The following is a 16,073-nucleotide window of genomic DNA, read 5'->3' on the forward strand; positions in this document are numbered from 1 at the left end:
TGCACGTTGGTGTGAGAGGCGAATCAGACCCACTTTTTTATTTGTTAACTGAACAAATCTGATCTGGAATCACAGAGGCAACACAGTGTAAACCCATCCTGCTTTTTAGAGTGTCTCTTCTGTGACTACTGAGGAAGAGTTTTCGAGTAAGGAGGCACGGAGAGCAGCAGAAGCGACAGTCAGAGTAACATGGTAGAAAGGGAGTCTGAGAATCTAAGGCAGCAGGCAGTTCTGGGGGAAATAGCCAATAAAGTAAATAATTGTACTTATCACTTATATTGCTTTTCATGCAGACACAAGGATTGAAATGATGTACAGATATTGGAAAGTAACTGTAAAGCCATTATGCAAATCAGAACTCCTTAGCTGGAGTGCAGAATTTTGTATAATGCAGAAATAACCGTACAAAGTTGCATGTCAGTCATGCCACAACATCCCTGGGACAGCAGAGGCAATTCCATTGTAATATCATTACCAATAACTGGTATTCTGTTCGGCATTTACTGTATTACTAGCAGTTAACGCTGGAAACTGATACTAATCAGAAGTTGGAATACCTGTCACAGTGCCATTTGTTAACTGGGGACAAAAAAAGAGACGAAGATGGAGACGCTGCATCAAACAAGTGGGATGTACTCTGATCGACTGAAATGCAGCCTTCATATACAAGGGGGGGGACCTAGTGATGTTTAGGCATTTCTTCAGAAACAACCAGTGAAGAAGAAAAACTCACTTTGAACTCCTCTGTGCAGAGATTCAGAAAAGCTACTGCCAAATGATTGAAGAGCAAAAGACATCACGTTATAGACACCACCCCCACCCCTCACAACTCCACAGCAGACAAGCTTGGCAGGACTAAAGAAAGTAACTTAGGACAGCTGGTGCTTACACTGAGCTGTGCTTTCTCCAATCCCACCGCATCCTTCAGCGAAGATAGAAAGTGAGAGTTGCCAGGACTATGGAGATCGCCTTTTCCCATAAGGTAGAAGGTGACAACACAGCTTTGCCTGGTACAATTCCCACATCTTTTCAGCAGGTCATTTACGGGTTCCTTGTAAATTGGGGCAGCACTCCCTGCCTTAAGGGTCACACCCTCTTTAGCAAGGGTACACACTGGCTCCATAGAACTCCACTGGTGCACACGGACCTGTGACAGAGATTAAGGGGGGTCAAACTGTTAACAGAGAAAACAATATCACTACAAAAATATCCCTACATCCCAGATTTTCCAGCTACTCACAGAATGAGACATTTTCCTGGAAGTACATGGCACATAGCCTCAAGATGATTTCTACCCCAGACAAGAAGAGACTTTGCAAAGATTAAAATAATAACGAATATAAATATTACCCATTTTACTATTTAAACTAAGCAACAATTCTGTCTCAAATAGCCTGAACATGTTGATCTTTAGGACATGCTGCAAAGCTCTTTTCTAGCTGATGCCAGGGGTGGCTGGATTGGGGTGTATTAGGGACTGGAATTGTTGGGGTAAGGGTTTATTGCATCCCCTCCCTTTTCTGGTTCAGGAAATTGCTGGTTATGCTTATTTAAAGTTGACCTGTATTACCTGAGACCTGCAGCGATGCCTAGAGCTTTTGTATAGAGAATTTTAATATATTTGATCAATAGAAATGACAAGCCGTGATTTTAAGCGGAATCCCTGGAATTGTGTTAACACAGTGAAATACAACTTTGCCAGAGGACCTCATTTGTATCAACAGGAACGGCCTCCTGTACAAAAACTGTGATCCATTTGGCTTACTTTTAGCATGAGGTAACTGCAAAAGAGCAGATGTGAAAGAATACATGAAGAGGCACTCGACCACAAGAGGTGCTAGCAGCCAGAAAAAGATCCTAAAGCTCCTCCTAATCACTCTTTTTCACAAGTTTAAAATGTTCTTGAACTGCTAATCAAAAAATCTATACTAGAAGTGAATACTAGACACGTGCCTCTCTAACTACACCAGAGCTTTGGAATTACAGACACAGGCTTAAACTCAAACCAGAGACAAGCAACTCCACAAAGTGCAGCTCTGCTCTGAAAAGTGGCTTTGCAAAAACAGCACTGTGTTTTTCACGTTGATTTTTTTTTGCAGCTTACAAGAGTTTTTTGTTGTTATTTGTTTATTTTTAAACTGCCACCCTTGTAAACTGAAAGAATCTGCAAGGTCTTGCGGACAGGGCAGTGGACTGAGAATCAGGAGACAAGTTCTAGTCCCAGCTCTCCCAGTGACCTACTGTTTGACCTGGGACAAGTCACTTCTCCATTCTGTGCCTGCTTACTTTCCCACCCTTTGTCTGTCTTGTCTATTTATACTGTAGATGTTTCAACTCAGGAACTGTCTCTTGCAATGTATTTTTATACAGTACTCAATACAATGGGGCCCCGATCTCATCTGGGGCCTGTAAGTGCTACTGTCATACAAATAATAAATAATAATAAACCAAGCAACTATGGAATCTGAAAGTCAAACAGGATTCTTTCTGGCCCATACATAATATTGCCCTTATACACATGTGCATAATCCTACAACCTTCTGCGGGATCACTCAGATGTAGCTTGGGGCATAATTTTAGGATAATAGGGTTGCATAGGAGGCCTGCAATTGAAACTGAGTTACCAGTTCTGTTGATGCCTCACAAGCCACAAAATAATCCAGTGTATTTTCTCAGAGCTGCATTGGTTCAGGAAGGCTAACAGTAATTATAAATAATAATAAAATAAAATAATAACAACAACTTTTTTCACTAGGGTCTGTAGATCTAACTCTGAATACACCCAGGGCCTGAATCTGTAATCTGAATTACAAGATGAAATTTTTTAATTTGTTTCTTATTTAAACTTAATCACCTTTTACATCTGGACTGTATTTTTAGTGGAGTTATTATTTCTTTACCATTTAAAATTTAAGACTCAAGGTTCCTTCTAGCCTTATGTTTCTATAATTCTATGATCCTATATACACTGCGGTAGCACCCTCAGGTTAGGGCCCAACTGCGCTAAGCACTGTACAGAGATATAGTTTGTGACGGTCTCTGCCCCAAAGAACTCTTGGTCTAAAAAACAAGACAAAATAGGAGGATTAATTAACCCATTTATACCAGGACTCAGGTCAGCCCACAATCACATTCTGAACAAACTCTCAGAAGCTGAAGCACTGGTGCAGGGGAGAGCTGAGAGGGCTGGACATGGACTTACTGGATCGCTGTTCCATATCCAAGCACTTATTTATATTTGTCTATTCTTTTCCCTAGCAGGAGGTGACCTTTTTGACAGACAGAAGGCAGCACTTACTTGGAGCGTCAGCTCACAGTCTGAATGAAGATCCGACACACCGTAGATGTGCAGCACGCCGTCATCTTCATATCCCACAGGCAACAGTGGGGCAAAGAAATGCTGGGCAAAGTAATGGAGCATTTTCCACTTGCCCCCATACTCTGAGTATTAAAGAAAGCATGATTCAGACACAATCTGAGATTGGCTGTGAACATGTAGGGCATGATCCCGCCCCAGTGCATAGGTTATGATACTGCAACTTCCTCTCCCCGTTTCTGGTGGGCTGGTCTTCTCCACACCTTTTCTTGCTCCCTTTGGGGGAGGATATGCAACCTTAGGGGAACAAAGAGGAAGCAGCTCCTGCACTCCCTCAAGCACAGTAATTGCAGCTGTCCCTGGATCTTGTGTAGGGCAAACGCAGAAAAATAGGAGGTACTTTATGCCCACTCTCTCCCCTTTCTATATACCCCCACAAGGGCCCAAGACAATCTGGCCTATTGTGTGGTGACCAAGAATTCAATTGTTTTACATAGGTTGACAGTAGTAATAACTGAACCTGATGTGCTGCTCAAACCCTCCCACTAAATTTACCAGAATAGCAAAGTAACACAGAAAAAAATCAATCAATAATACACTGGGCCATGTGTTATATTAATGGTATGAGAAAATCTTGTGGTTTTTTTTTTTTGTTTTTTTTTTTTTAAACCAGCATGTGGGGTTTTTATTTTTCATGTCACTGATCCAGGCTTCTGATGTTTGGCCCCTGGTGAACAGTTCCCAGCAGTCCATACTCCCACTGGCTGCTGCCCTGAGGCTGTTGTCCCTCACTGGCCAGTCTGTGCTTTCCCAGCCGGTGGGAAGGCAGCGCCCTCACTTGAAGATCTTTCCCTGGTTGAAGGCTTTGCCGACATGTTTGAATTCGCCCTCCCACGTGAAATACTCTGTGACCAGCGTCTTGCACTCCTCACTGTCTGCATCCATCTTCCTCCAGGTATAGGACTCATAATGCACTTGCCAGTCAGGGCTCAACGGGAAGGCCAGCTCCTGGCCGCGGAAGACCCAGATGCCGGAGATGATGCTGTCGTTGTTGGTGCCGAAGAGGATGACGCTGGAAAAAGCGTTCTTCCGTAGTTTGTCCAGGCTCTGGAACATGCCTGAGATGAGGTTGCAGCTCATGAAGGTCTGGCTGGTGTTGCTGGGTTTACAAATCTCTCTGATTCATTTTGAGGTTCACAATACCAGTTTGAGTTCTACAAACCTTTGGTTCCTGTAATTAACATTCCTCTCAGGGTGATTCAATTTAAAAAAAAAAAAAAAAGAGCATACATGCTATACATAGGGATAGAAGAATCACCACTACAAAGGACTGGCATAAGTGTGTACCATGTATTTAGCATGTACAGTTAGACAAAATCTGCTGTCAGTTATGCTGTTGCAAATCCAGAGTAACCCATTGGCTTTAGTAGGGTTACTACAGACTTACACCATTGTTAATGAGAGATTAATCTGGCCTGTCCTATTTCATTTTTCATCAGAATCTCCCTCTTCCCATTCTCTTGGTCAGTTTTTGCAATTCCTCCTAAACAAAACATAAACCTGTAAGCCTGAGTCAGACTTTCAAACTTATGAATCCAAGCAGACTCAAAATTAGGCCCATCTGTAGAAGTTATCTCTATTGTTTGGGGTTTTTTAAATAAAATACTTAAACATACTGTATGTGCATGTTCCAGTTTACTTTGCCGGTTTAGGGGGAGCTGTACTTTATTACTTATTATGCTATCAAAAATTCAGCCATTCACAGATTAGAGAAACCATCAAATGTCATCTCCTCACAAATACCACCAAAATCTGGTATAAAGCTCAGCACAGTGGGTGAGCCAGCCATAGTGGAGTTTCCCCAGGTGTGATACTTCCAGAAAAGTAGTCTTGTAAGAACACTCATTATGTAGCATTCTGAAAATATGGATCTTTGTGTCAATGTCCATCTTCTCCCCACTCCTTTCCTATCTAGGTCAATATTTTAATGTTAACATTTTAACTCCATCCTTGCTCAGCCATATATCCTCTCCACTGGCATATCACTAAAAAGAGGCACCAACTCGTCTGCATAACCTTATGATGAAAGAAAATTATACCCTGTCCAATTTTGGTTTGTGGCTTTTCATCTGAGATAACATGAACAAAGCTCATGATGTTGGAAGATATTTGCAATAACCAAAAGCTTCTGCTTTGCTTTGGTGCTTGTTTAGAAGTACGTACAACTTTGTACATTTCAGTATCCTGGGCATTATCCCTGAGACAGCCTTGGTTTCTAAGTTATGACACCAAAGCGTGGCCAGTGCAGGTTGACAGCACAGGGAAGAACTCCAGTTTTACCATAATGCTGTTGACTTGCATTAAAGGGTGAAATCTAAAAAGGGTTTCTGGAGGGTTGCTGAGCCTAGTCGCTATTCAGTACCAGATATTTCATAGAGCTTCTTCAAACATACAAGTCATCAGTAACTTTATTATAAGTCATTTAGCTCAGACAGTGTGTGGGTGCTGTCTAGTACACAAAGATAATCCCGGTTCTGAACCGTTTATAGTCTAAATGGCAGACACACAGGGAGACAGGAGGCCACGGTAAAATTCAGAGATGGGGCTAACTCTGTGGTTCGTTTGATTTAAATTACACGTGCTTCTTGTGGGACTTCAGAAAACCTGAATGAACAAGAGAAAGTGAAGGCTTGGACTGGGAGTAGCTGGTCCAAAACAAAGCAAAATGTGTGGCAGCTTCTTGTCTCTAAAATGGACGCCGTGTTGTGTAGACAGCAAAGAAAAATATAATGGCATTCTCTGGAAAAAGGGCATCAGGCTTTTTGAGTTGGGGGAGGCAGTGCAGTTCTCAAGCCTTCAAGATTGCCATGAGAATCTCAGGGATTTCGGCAGTCTTTGCAACAGGTGCCTTTAGCCGTAGGTTTCGAGCAGAGTCTGCTGCAAGCTCAGACTAATTTCTGTGGCACGGCCCATGTTTTCAGTGGCACGCTAATTTAGCAGATTGGAAATTCTGTAGCAGCTTCATTTACATTCTGAAAATTAAGGCTTTTATTGGATTAAAATATGAAAATGAAGCATATCAAAGAGCATCCCCTGACATTTAGCTCGATATTAAATTCAATTTATTTTATGCTAAGCCCATGTTTTCTCTTTTCAATATGCCACAGATTTGTGAACTGATAACACAACTGCATCACAGAAATCGTCTGGGGGAAAGCTGGTGGTTTTGGCTTAAAATTTTCAGAGAATGGGATGGCGATCTGAAGAAACTGCCAAACATTAAAATGAGAAAAGTCTCTACTAAAAATGCTGTTTGCAGTAGGACGGAGGTGGCAAATGGGGAAGCTGAAGAGGAATTAGATGCAGCAAAAGACACAGACTAATAAGCACCAGCTGATACGAAAGATGAAACAGCTGAAAGGGACTGCCAGGAACCTATTTGAACTATCACTAGAAGCAGAAATAAAGCTGGTATTTTCAATTATATTTGAGAAGACATGGCTGGTTGAATATTTGATTAGTTGGTTGTGCTTCACCCTGGCCTTAAGTTATGGAGTGAGATTTCAGCAAGCAGCATGTTAGATTCAGTGTGGTGCTTACTTAAAGAAAAATGAAGGCTTGAAAATCTAAAACTTTCAGAAAATCTCCATTTCCCCCCTACCTCTGCCACCCTAGCTTCTCTTCAGGTTGCAAGCCCCTAGCTATGGGTTGATGGGGAATAGTTATCTCTAGCCTAATGGCTGTGGGACTGTGCACTATCTGTGACTCACCTGTTTTGGCAAATGTGATGGGGGCGGTGGGGGGAATTTTCTTGGTAGTGCCCATTCATTGGATGATGATAATGAGAACATAAATGTAATTTAATTTTGATAAGTAGGTAAGATACTGTTATACAGCAGACTGCCTTTACCCAAAACTTGGTCCATTACCTGTGGCCTTTAAGTTAAGATAAAATGGTACTAAATAGGTGACTTAAATCTATCCCCATAGCCACCATCTCCAGATTTTCTTTACTGAGCCAGCAACCAGTCCTCAGGAAATTGTGCATTTGCAGATGATGGCTGAAGCTCGGGTAATGGCTTAGAGAAGCAGGCTTTCATACAGCCTCATGTTTGCACACTTGAAAAGAGCGTCAAAAATTGGAGGAAGGCTTTTGGAGCCTCCTGTAAAGCATCCCTCCACCTCTCTTTGTGCCTAATTTGGACCCATCTTTCAGAAAAGCCCTTGTCAGACTTTAGAAAAAGCCAAGGAGAGAACAGTAGAAAGAATTTCCTTCTCTACCCACTTCCTTTAAGAGCACAGGCCCTGGCCTGTAACTAAGAAATGTATGCCAAAGTAGAAGCATAGTGTCCCATTTAGTGATAAGGGATATCCATAACTTGATCATCAAAAGGGCTCCTAGGTCTACAACTGCATGAACTCAAGAAAAGCCTTTTATTCTAGGGCTGTAGAGGCAGAATGTATTTCTGTCACTAAAAGCTATGTGCACAGATTGACTGTTTTCTGATGCCAGTGGTAGCCAGTTAACCCTTTTATGGAAGAGATTTTATTGCCTTCATTACAAAGACTGAGTTGATCGCTAAGCTGAGACACTGTTGGTTATCTGGTGTGGCTTAGTGGATAGAATACTGGACTGAGGTTCAGGACACCTGGGTTCTCTTCCCAGCTCTACCACTGGCCTACTGGGTGACCCTAGTAAGTCACTTTCCTGCATTTGCCTATTTGTAAAATGAAGATGATGATGCTTATTTCCTTTGTAAAGCACTTTGAGACTGACAGATGAAAAGTGGTGGGTACGAGGTAAGTGACAGTATTTGTATCATTGCTAGCACATTTACACGGGGATGCTCTTGTGGCACTGTCAAATGATTCATAAAGTGGGTGGGCTTCCCCAGGGTTTAGTCTTAAGGGATGCTGCTGGGTCTGGCAGAGACTTGCCAAACAGGCAATACTTTGCAGGTGGGCAGTTTAACATCTTCAGGTTAAGGGAATTTATAGGGATCAGGTATTCAGCCCATCCCTCACTCATAGGGAAATATATAACAATTGAGCTCAAGGCTATTGGAAAAGACCTGACAATCTCATTTTGCTGCATCCTCCCATCCCTGTGGCAGGGACTGGGGACTCTGGATACTTTCATGGAACCTGCTGTGAGGCCCAAGCGTGTCTGTTTTGTAGCGAGTAAGCTCAGACAGTGGATAAAGTACATGGACCTGACTGATATGAAGTGTAGCGATGGTAAATGCTTTGTGTTCTATTGAGCCAAATTGCCAATTCTGATATCTGTAGAAAAAAACCTGCCATGCTATCACAGTTGTGTGGGATGTTTTCAGGGACATAGATTTGTTGGTGCAGAAACTCAAGGTAAGGTTACTTTATAGAACCAAGAATTCATTTTTCTCTTGAGCTTAGTGGATATCATGTGTGATTTGGGGATGAGTGGGTTCTTGATTTAATATATACAAAAGGCTTTCTTGGGTTCAATGGTATGACCATTAGGCTGCAGAAGAGAAGAATAGCTGCTTTCAACTACCTGAAAGGGGGATTCCAAAGAGGATGGATCTAGACTGTTCTCAGTGGTAGCAGATGACAGAACAAGGAGTAATGGTCTCAAGTTGCAGTGTGGGAGGTTTAGGTTGAATATTAAGAAAAACTTTTTCACTAGGAGGGTGGTGAAACACTGGAATGTGTTACCTAGGGAGGTGGTGGAATCTCCTTCCTTAGAAGTTTTTAAGGTCAGGCTTGACAAAGCCCTGGCTGGGATGATTTAATTGGGGATCGGTACTGCTTTGAGCAGGGGGTTGGACTAGATGACCTCCTGAGGTCCCTTCCAACCCTGATATTCTATGATTCCATGACTTCCGGGTGGTGCATATACAGTGGTGTGGGAAGTGCAAGATGGCTCACAATTGGGGGATAAAAAACTGGATGTTTTGGCAAAACTGATCAGAAATGAACAATTGTTAACAATGCTGACATTTAAACTTATCATTCGCTTTCACATCTCATTGACATTAATGGGAGAAGTGCACACCTCCCCAGCTACTGTTTCATGCTCTCTGCAGACCCAAGCAGATACCACTACATCAGTTACACCTTCTCCATGTTTTAAAGTGTTGTTTTTCCCTGTAACCAAAGGCCAAATAAATGTTTTTTAAATAATACAAAACAGCCTACATGTTGGAGCACAGTTCCACAGCAAGGGATGGATTGTACAGTTAATTCTGCAGCCAAGAATCACAGAATATTTGGAGCCATTACTATGGCTGCTGCAACTGTGACAGTGACTTTTGGTAGAATTGAGAGATAAGCCCTCTTCATGCTGGCTGCAAAGTAGACAGCTCAAGTGTTTAAGCCTGACTGTCTGGATTTACTTAAAAAGATTTCTTGATGTAAAAATGGCAGTGAGAAATCTTGGGAAGGAGCAGCCAGTGTGAAAATTTCTGGCTTTAATTATTCCTGTTGTAGGCACGTATGGCAAAAGCTATTTAAAAACAAACCTGGGACTAGTTTTCTGTGTTTAAATGAACTGTTGTTTAAATCTGAGTTCCCAAATCTCTTCCAAATTATGACATACACAACAGGGACTGTACTTTATATCACAACATCAACGTTCAGAACAAGAGGTGATGACTCACTCTGGAATAAGACATCACTGCCCAGATCTTTCACTGTTTCCTGAAGCCTTTTCATCTAACATCTAGAAGATAGCTTTCTTCACTGTAACGGATTCTAAATTAATTGCTCAGCGCCATTTAACACAACCCGAGAAACATTCTGCTGAATTCTTTCCTCACATCCAATCTCACAAATTTAAATCTATTTTTTTTAAAACCCTGTGGTTTCAGCTCACTGGACACTAAGTATTGGACCCACACTTCTAACCAATAAAACTCAGCAATCTGTAAAACTCCTGATAGCTGAATCAGATACCTCAAGGTGACATCTGTGCAGGAAGGTGCAGAAATTCCAGCTACAGCTTAGCATTCTTCACTGAAAACACACCACACAGATGCTAAAGCAATCAATGCAGCACAAGTGGCTCCAAAATCATAATCAAACATTCAAAATCTGAGGAGATACATTGACTTCTGAAGGGAGGCAGAGAGTCACATGCAGACAAGAGGGCTTCACTGTGTTTTCTTACTTTCCAGGTAAATGTTTTTAATATATAAACAAATACTTAATTCTCAATTCTCTCCCCATTTCAAGAAGGAACACACTTCCACTCTCTATGGAAAATTATGTAAACCCCTCCATGGCACGCCATTTATGACAGAACAAATCTAAATAAAGGAAGTATTCATCAGCGATGCCACTGTGCAACCTAAAGAAATGCAGAAGTGTGGTTTTGAAATGCAAAGAAAACTAATTCCAACATTTGCATTTCAAAACTTCCTCTACTGCATCGCCTAATTAAATGAAAATTAAATTTTTCCTCAATCCACTGACTAAAATGAATAAAATGAAACAAAGGGACAGCAGTATCTCTGCTGAGCTTCCTTTCAGGAAATTGACATTAATAAGGCTATGACTAATTAAACTATGCAAGACATATGCTGTGATGACGTTAGTTGTTCTGTAGTTAAAAAAAATCATCCTTATGTTCATCACATCAGATCATCTGTCAATGCATCTGTACATTGAGACATTTTACTAAGTTTTTTTCCTCCTTTTTAAGGTACTTATTTTGTAAGAATTTGTCGATTATAGCAAAATTCAGAAAAACAAACATTAAAACATTATGTTTCTACAGCATAAATTCACGAAGTCGAGGAACCTCAGTGTTAAGGCTGGACTACTGTCTTGGCTGACATCATGAGGCCAAGGTAAAGCAGCGTGTTGTTTAAAGACAGATTCACTATAGTTGTTTCCTCTGGTTTTTGAGGTGGAGGTCTTCCACACAGGAAAAGGGAAGAGAAAAACTTTAAGAAGTAAGAAGATGTCACTGTAAAACCACAAAAATTGGCAGGTGGATCCAGGGGCAGGTGTAGAAAAAACTACGTTTACCTCCTTTTCATAAACTGACCATATTCCAACATTTCTTTAACTATGAACTTCTTCTCTGCAGCATATATCAGTAAACTAAAACAATAATTAAGAAATAACTGAGGTTGAAATCATAGATAGGGCAATGGACTGGGATTCAACAGACCTGAGTTCAATTCCCAGCTCTACTACTAGTCTGCTGGATGTCCCTCGGGAAAGTCACTTTACCTCTAGTTTTCCCATCTGTAAAATGGGGATAATGATACTGCCCTCTTTTGTAAAATGCTTTGAGATGTAAAGATGATAAGCATCATATAACAAGTAGGTAAATGTATTATATACTTCCACAGAACAGTCCTTCCACCTTAAAAAACCCCTAAACCTCAAAATACGGTCACCTAGATATAAGCAGTTACGGAATGCAGCCACTTCCCTCAGACCATGCAGTTCTCCTTCACTTACTATTTATTACCCAAGCAAATTACACATCTGCACTCAACCTAAACTAGGCCCGTTATGCTGTGAAATAAAACACATTGTTGGATATATACAGATCACATTATATGCTATTTAATTAGAACTATAGATTCTTCAACTAATTTAGTCCTAGTGTGTCTTGACATATTGCAAAGTTCCACACACATTGACTGAGAAATTAGATGTTTTTATTACTAAGAAAAAACATCATAATCTTTCAGCTTATTGAATGATTATATGTTTTTTTATATTTATGTAAATATAGCTAACCCTCATTTATTGGTATGCTTCCCTAAAAATACTGCTCTCCATATGCACTAAAAACAACTCTTTAGATCTTTCCAACCTTTTCCACAATACTAAAAGGCACTTCTCTTCTCTAAAAGGCAGCAACACCAAAACAAACAAACAAAACTAGGTTGCACAAAAACAATGAGGAGTCCAGTGGCACCTTAAAGACTAACGGATTTATTTGGGCATAAGCCTTCGTGGGTAAAAAAACCCAACTTCTTCAGATGCATCGTGGGTTTTTTACCCACGAAAGCTTATGCCCAAATAAATCTGTTAGTATTTAAGGTGAACTGGACTCCTCATTGTTTTTGTGGATACAGACTAACACAGCTACCCCTCTGATACTTAAAACTAGTTTGGAGTATCGAGGCTTCGCCACTCTGGAGATGGAAAAATTAAAAAAAAACAAAACAAAAATCTTTGAGTTTTACCACACTCCTCAGAAAAACTATCCTGGATGAGCTGTGGCATGTAAGCTTTAAGGAAGATCAATTTCTTTCAGGGGAAGCTAGGGAGATGTTCAAAAGTTAGGTTTCAGAGTAGCAGCCGTGTTAGTCTGTATTCACAAAAAGAAAAGGAGTACTTGTGGCACCTTAGAGACTAACAAATTTATTTGAGCATAAGCTTTTGTGAGCTATAGCTCACTTCATCGAATGCATCCCATGAAGTGAGCTGTAGCTCACGAAAGCTTATGCTCAAATAAATTTGTTAGTCTCTAAGGTGCCACAAGTACTCCTTTTCTTTTTGTTGAAAAGTTAGGTTTATAATGAGGAGCTAACTTCAACCTTAACTACAGTGCGGCTACCACTCCATAGCAGTTATGCTTGTTTGTTTTAAATATTGTCTTATACTCAAAAGACATTAATATTGCTTAAATTAAAAGACATAAAAGTTAAACTAGGGCCTGCACCACTGAAAGAATTATAGGGCATCTTCGCCTTGTGTTATAAAGGTTCTTGGATCTACATTTACGATTGGTGGTTACTGTATTCTGAAACAAACACTAACGAGTGGATACACTGAAAGGTTTGTTTTCCTCTTTGTTTTGTTTGTATTTGAGGAGGATGACATATCAAGACCAACAGCTTTGCATCCCCGCTCAGTTTTAGTATCAGGCTTATCCTGCAAACCAGTTTGCTGAGATGTATTAGCAGATGGTTAGAAATATGTTATCCAGGCAATAATGGTGAGCCTTATTCTTGAACTGGTATTTCTGATGAAAAAAGTTATAGATAATAAAAAGAAATTTAAAAAGCACAATTAGAGGTTTCATTGATGGCAATTGGAAGACTTACCTAGAGAAGCCCATGAAGGGGCCTGCCAGATATCATTGAGCTGCCAATAGAGTGATCCCATTGTATGTCCCTCTCCATTGGTTATCTCACTTCGACTACGCCGATAGAACTCCGTTTCTGCCTTTATACACTGGGCTTGCATAACCTTGTTCAGCAAATATATTAAAAAGAGGATTATTTTTAATTTGGTTAACTATTCTCAAAACATTGTGTGTGTGTTTGTGTGGGTCAGCGAGAGAAAGACAGACAGGGCTTTTCATGCTCTCTTTGAGCTAGATTGTACCTAAAAGGCACAACTCTGACCAAGAGACAGTACAGGAAAAGTGCTGTTACAAGGGGATTTCAGCAAGGTGTTGTGTGGCAAGGAGGTATAATCTTTCCCTAGCCTGCTGCAATCAGTGTGTCCAACCTGCTCTCTGGATCAGTGTAGAGGGTCAAGGCCCAACTTCTTCCTGCCTTTCCCATTTTCTCTGGAGTAATTTATGCTGCATGGAAGAAGTATCCCCTGAGATGATCACTAGTCCTGGTGCGGGAGAAGGGAAACAAAGAGGGGAAATTGGAGAGGCTTTTCATGCCCTGTTCTCTCCACTACAAAGGGTCAGGGACACACAAAATTTACCCACATTAAATTATATTGTAAATTCTTCAAGGCAAGGACTATCTCATTATAGTATGTCTCTTCAGTGCCTAACATACTGACCGAGACCAGGCCCCCTAGCTGCTAATAACAACGATGGCTGTATTAGATAGAAGTATCTGTCACCAGATTGTGACACACGGTTACCTGAGTAAGGTAAATCGTATCTTTGAACCGTTTTAGAGGATCTGTGTTCTGGGGCAGCTTGAAGTGAAGTCCAGCCTGATGAAGCATTTGGTCGTTACCAGCTGCATGGTGCTGTCGATGGAGGGAGAAATTACTTGTATAAGACCAGTCCTCTGTAGAGGAAACCTTTTGAAAACACAGAAAAGGTTGAAAATGGATCATAAAGAAATGGCAAAACATGCATGCTCCTGATCTTTGGGACCAGTACTTATCGATTGCTGAATAGCAAGAAAGGTGAATAATATCCATTTCAGCCTCTTGCCATCACCTAGAGTATTTAAAATAATACTTTATGTTTCTGTAGTGCCTTTCATCTGAGTACCTTTAAGTCTTGAAGCCCACAACACCTGGTGGAGTAACTGTTATATTCTTACAGATGGACAGACCACGGCACAGAGGGCCAAATTCAGAAGGCTCAGCACACAGGCAGGGGTGGCTTTGCTGGTTTTGTAGAACTTCACTTATTTGTCCTACAGTAGAATTTGGCCCACAAAGCTTTCACAGAGTCAGTGGCCAAGGAGAGGGGAAAGGAAGTGAGGAGGGAAAAACAGCTTCAGAGACAGGGCTCCTGGGGGGGGGGGGGGGGGGTAAGAGTGGGGTTGTTGTCAGTGGACGAGCCTGGGAGCTTATATTCATAACTTTGCTCAAAATCATGGACTGACTAGGAACACCAGATTTATGACTTATTACAACAATCTATAACCCACTAACAACCCCCTGCCCCACAGCTGTCTCCCCCTATTCCTTTCCCTCCTATGGAGGGATGTCAACAGGCCACTTCACCTTGAATGGTCCCCTGAAATGTGCGTTAACTACTTATGCTAAACAACCTGTTCCACTTTGTATTTAGCTGTGACACTCTGAGTACGTTTCCCAGACCTGAAGAAGAGCTCGTGTAAGCTCGAAAGCTTGTCTCTCTCACCAACAGAAGCTGGTCCAATAAAATATATTACCTCACCCATCTTGTCTCTCTAACATCCTGGGACTGACACAGCTACAACAACAGTGCATATGATATAAAAGACAAGCTCACTAATCGGTCACTAGCCGGCTTGCTTTTACTACAGCAAGTAAAAATGCACAACTTATTTTTGGTTCTGATCCAATGGAGGTGGAAGCTGTGTGTAACGGTTAATCAAGAGTTAAGTTTGTGATGTGAGGAGACAGGATTCAACAATCAGTGTCTTAATACTTTAATCAATACAAGCTCCTGTGTTTAGAGAGTTCAAGAATGTGTCCCCAATTGTTTAAAACTGGAAAAGCAAATTTAAAAACATAGATTATAATAAATTATAGCAATGCTGTGGACTCTGACACAGCAAGAATGACCTATGGTAATAAATTAGGACTGTAGGTATTTATCTTGGCTATCATGAGAGGAACCAAGTTTAATGTATTAAAAGGGGAAAGATGTACATCCCACGCTGTCTCTACTAGTCATATTAAACCTAACATTTCCTCTTAATAAGGAATGTGTGTCATTTCAACTATAGTCACGGACCCAGAGTTTCTTGACCAGTAATTCACTGTCAAGACCAAAAGGGAACAGGGAGCAGGAAAGCTATGAAAATGGAAGCTTTGCCTTACCTTTTCCAATGTACTAAAAGAGGGCCAGGACTGAAATCCATACTCCGAGGCAAACCGAGTTTTAGGATACACTGTCCAGTTCCAGCAGTCACTGAAGTAATCATAAAAGTGGGTGTCACCATAATGGGTGTCATAAGGATTTTGGGAGAGCCAGCCTTCTTTAACAGACTCCTTGCCATTTGTTGGACTGGATGTAATATAAGGACGACTCTTATCCTCCTGGGTAAACAAAACAAAACACACCATAATAAAGTGATTGGTTCTAACATTTCAATATCCAGACCTTACTTTGGGG

The 16,073-nt window shown here is 41.0% G+C and overlaps 1 protein-coding gene across 3 annotated transcripts in view; it reads right to left on the reverse strand.

The window, feature by feature from the left end:
- Positions 1-16,073, reverse strand: part of MANBA (mannosidase beta) — an 82,112-nt gene that overhangs the window by 2,301 nt on the left and 63,738 nt on the right. For all 3 annotated transcript variants that reach the window (XM_073340809.1, XM_073340810.1, XM_073340808.1), the window contains 5 exons: positions 15,779-15,997; positions 14,153-14,317; positions 13,369-13,513; positions 3,299-3,441; positions 890-1,147 (listed from right to left, as the gene is read on the reverse strand). In XM_073340809.1, the coding sequence (XP_073196910.1) occupies positions 890-1,147; positions 3,299-3,441; positions 13,369-13,513; positions 14,153-14,317; positions 15,779-15,997 (930 nt within the window). The remainder of the gene's footprint in view (positions 1-889; positions 1,148-3,298; positions 3,442-13,368; positions 13,514-14,152; positions 14,318-15,778; positions 15,998-16,073) is intronic.

The sequence above is a fragment of the Lepidochelys kempii genome, chromosome 4, assembly GCF_965140265.1.
Source record: "Lepidochelys kempii isolate rLepKem1 chromosome 4, rLepKem1.hap2, whole genome shotgun sequence".
NCBI classification, from domain to species: domain Eukaryota; kingdom Metazoa; phylum Chordata; order Testudines; family Cheloniidae; genus Lepidochelys; species Lepidochelys kempii.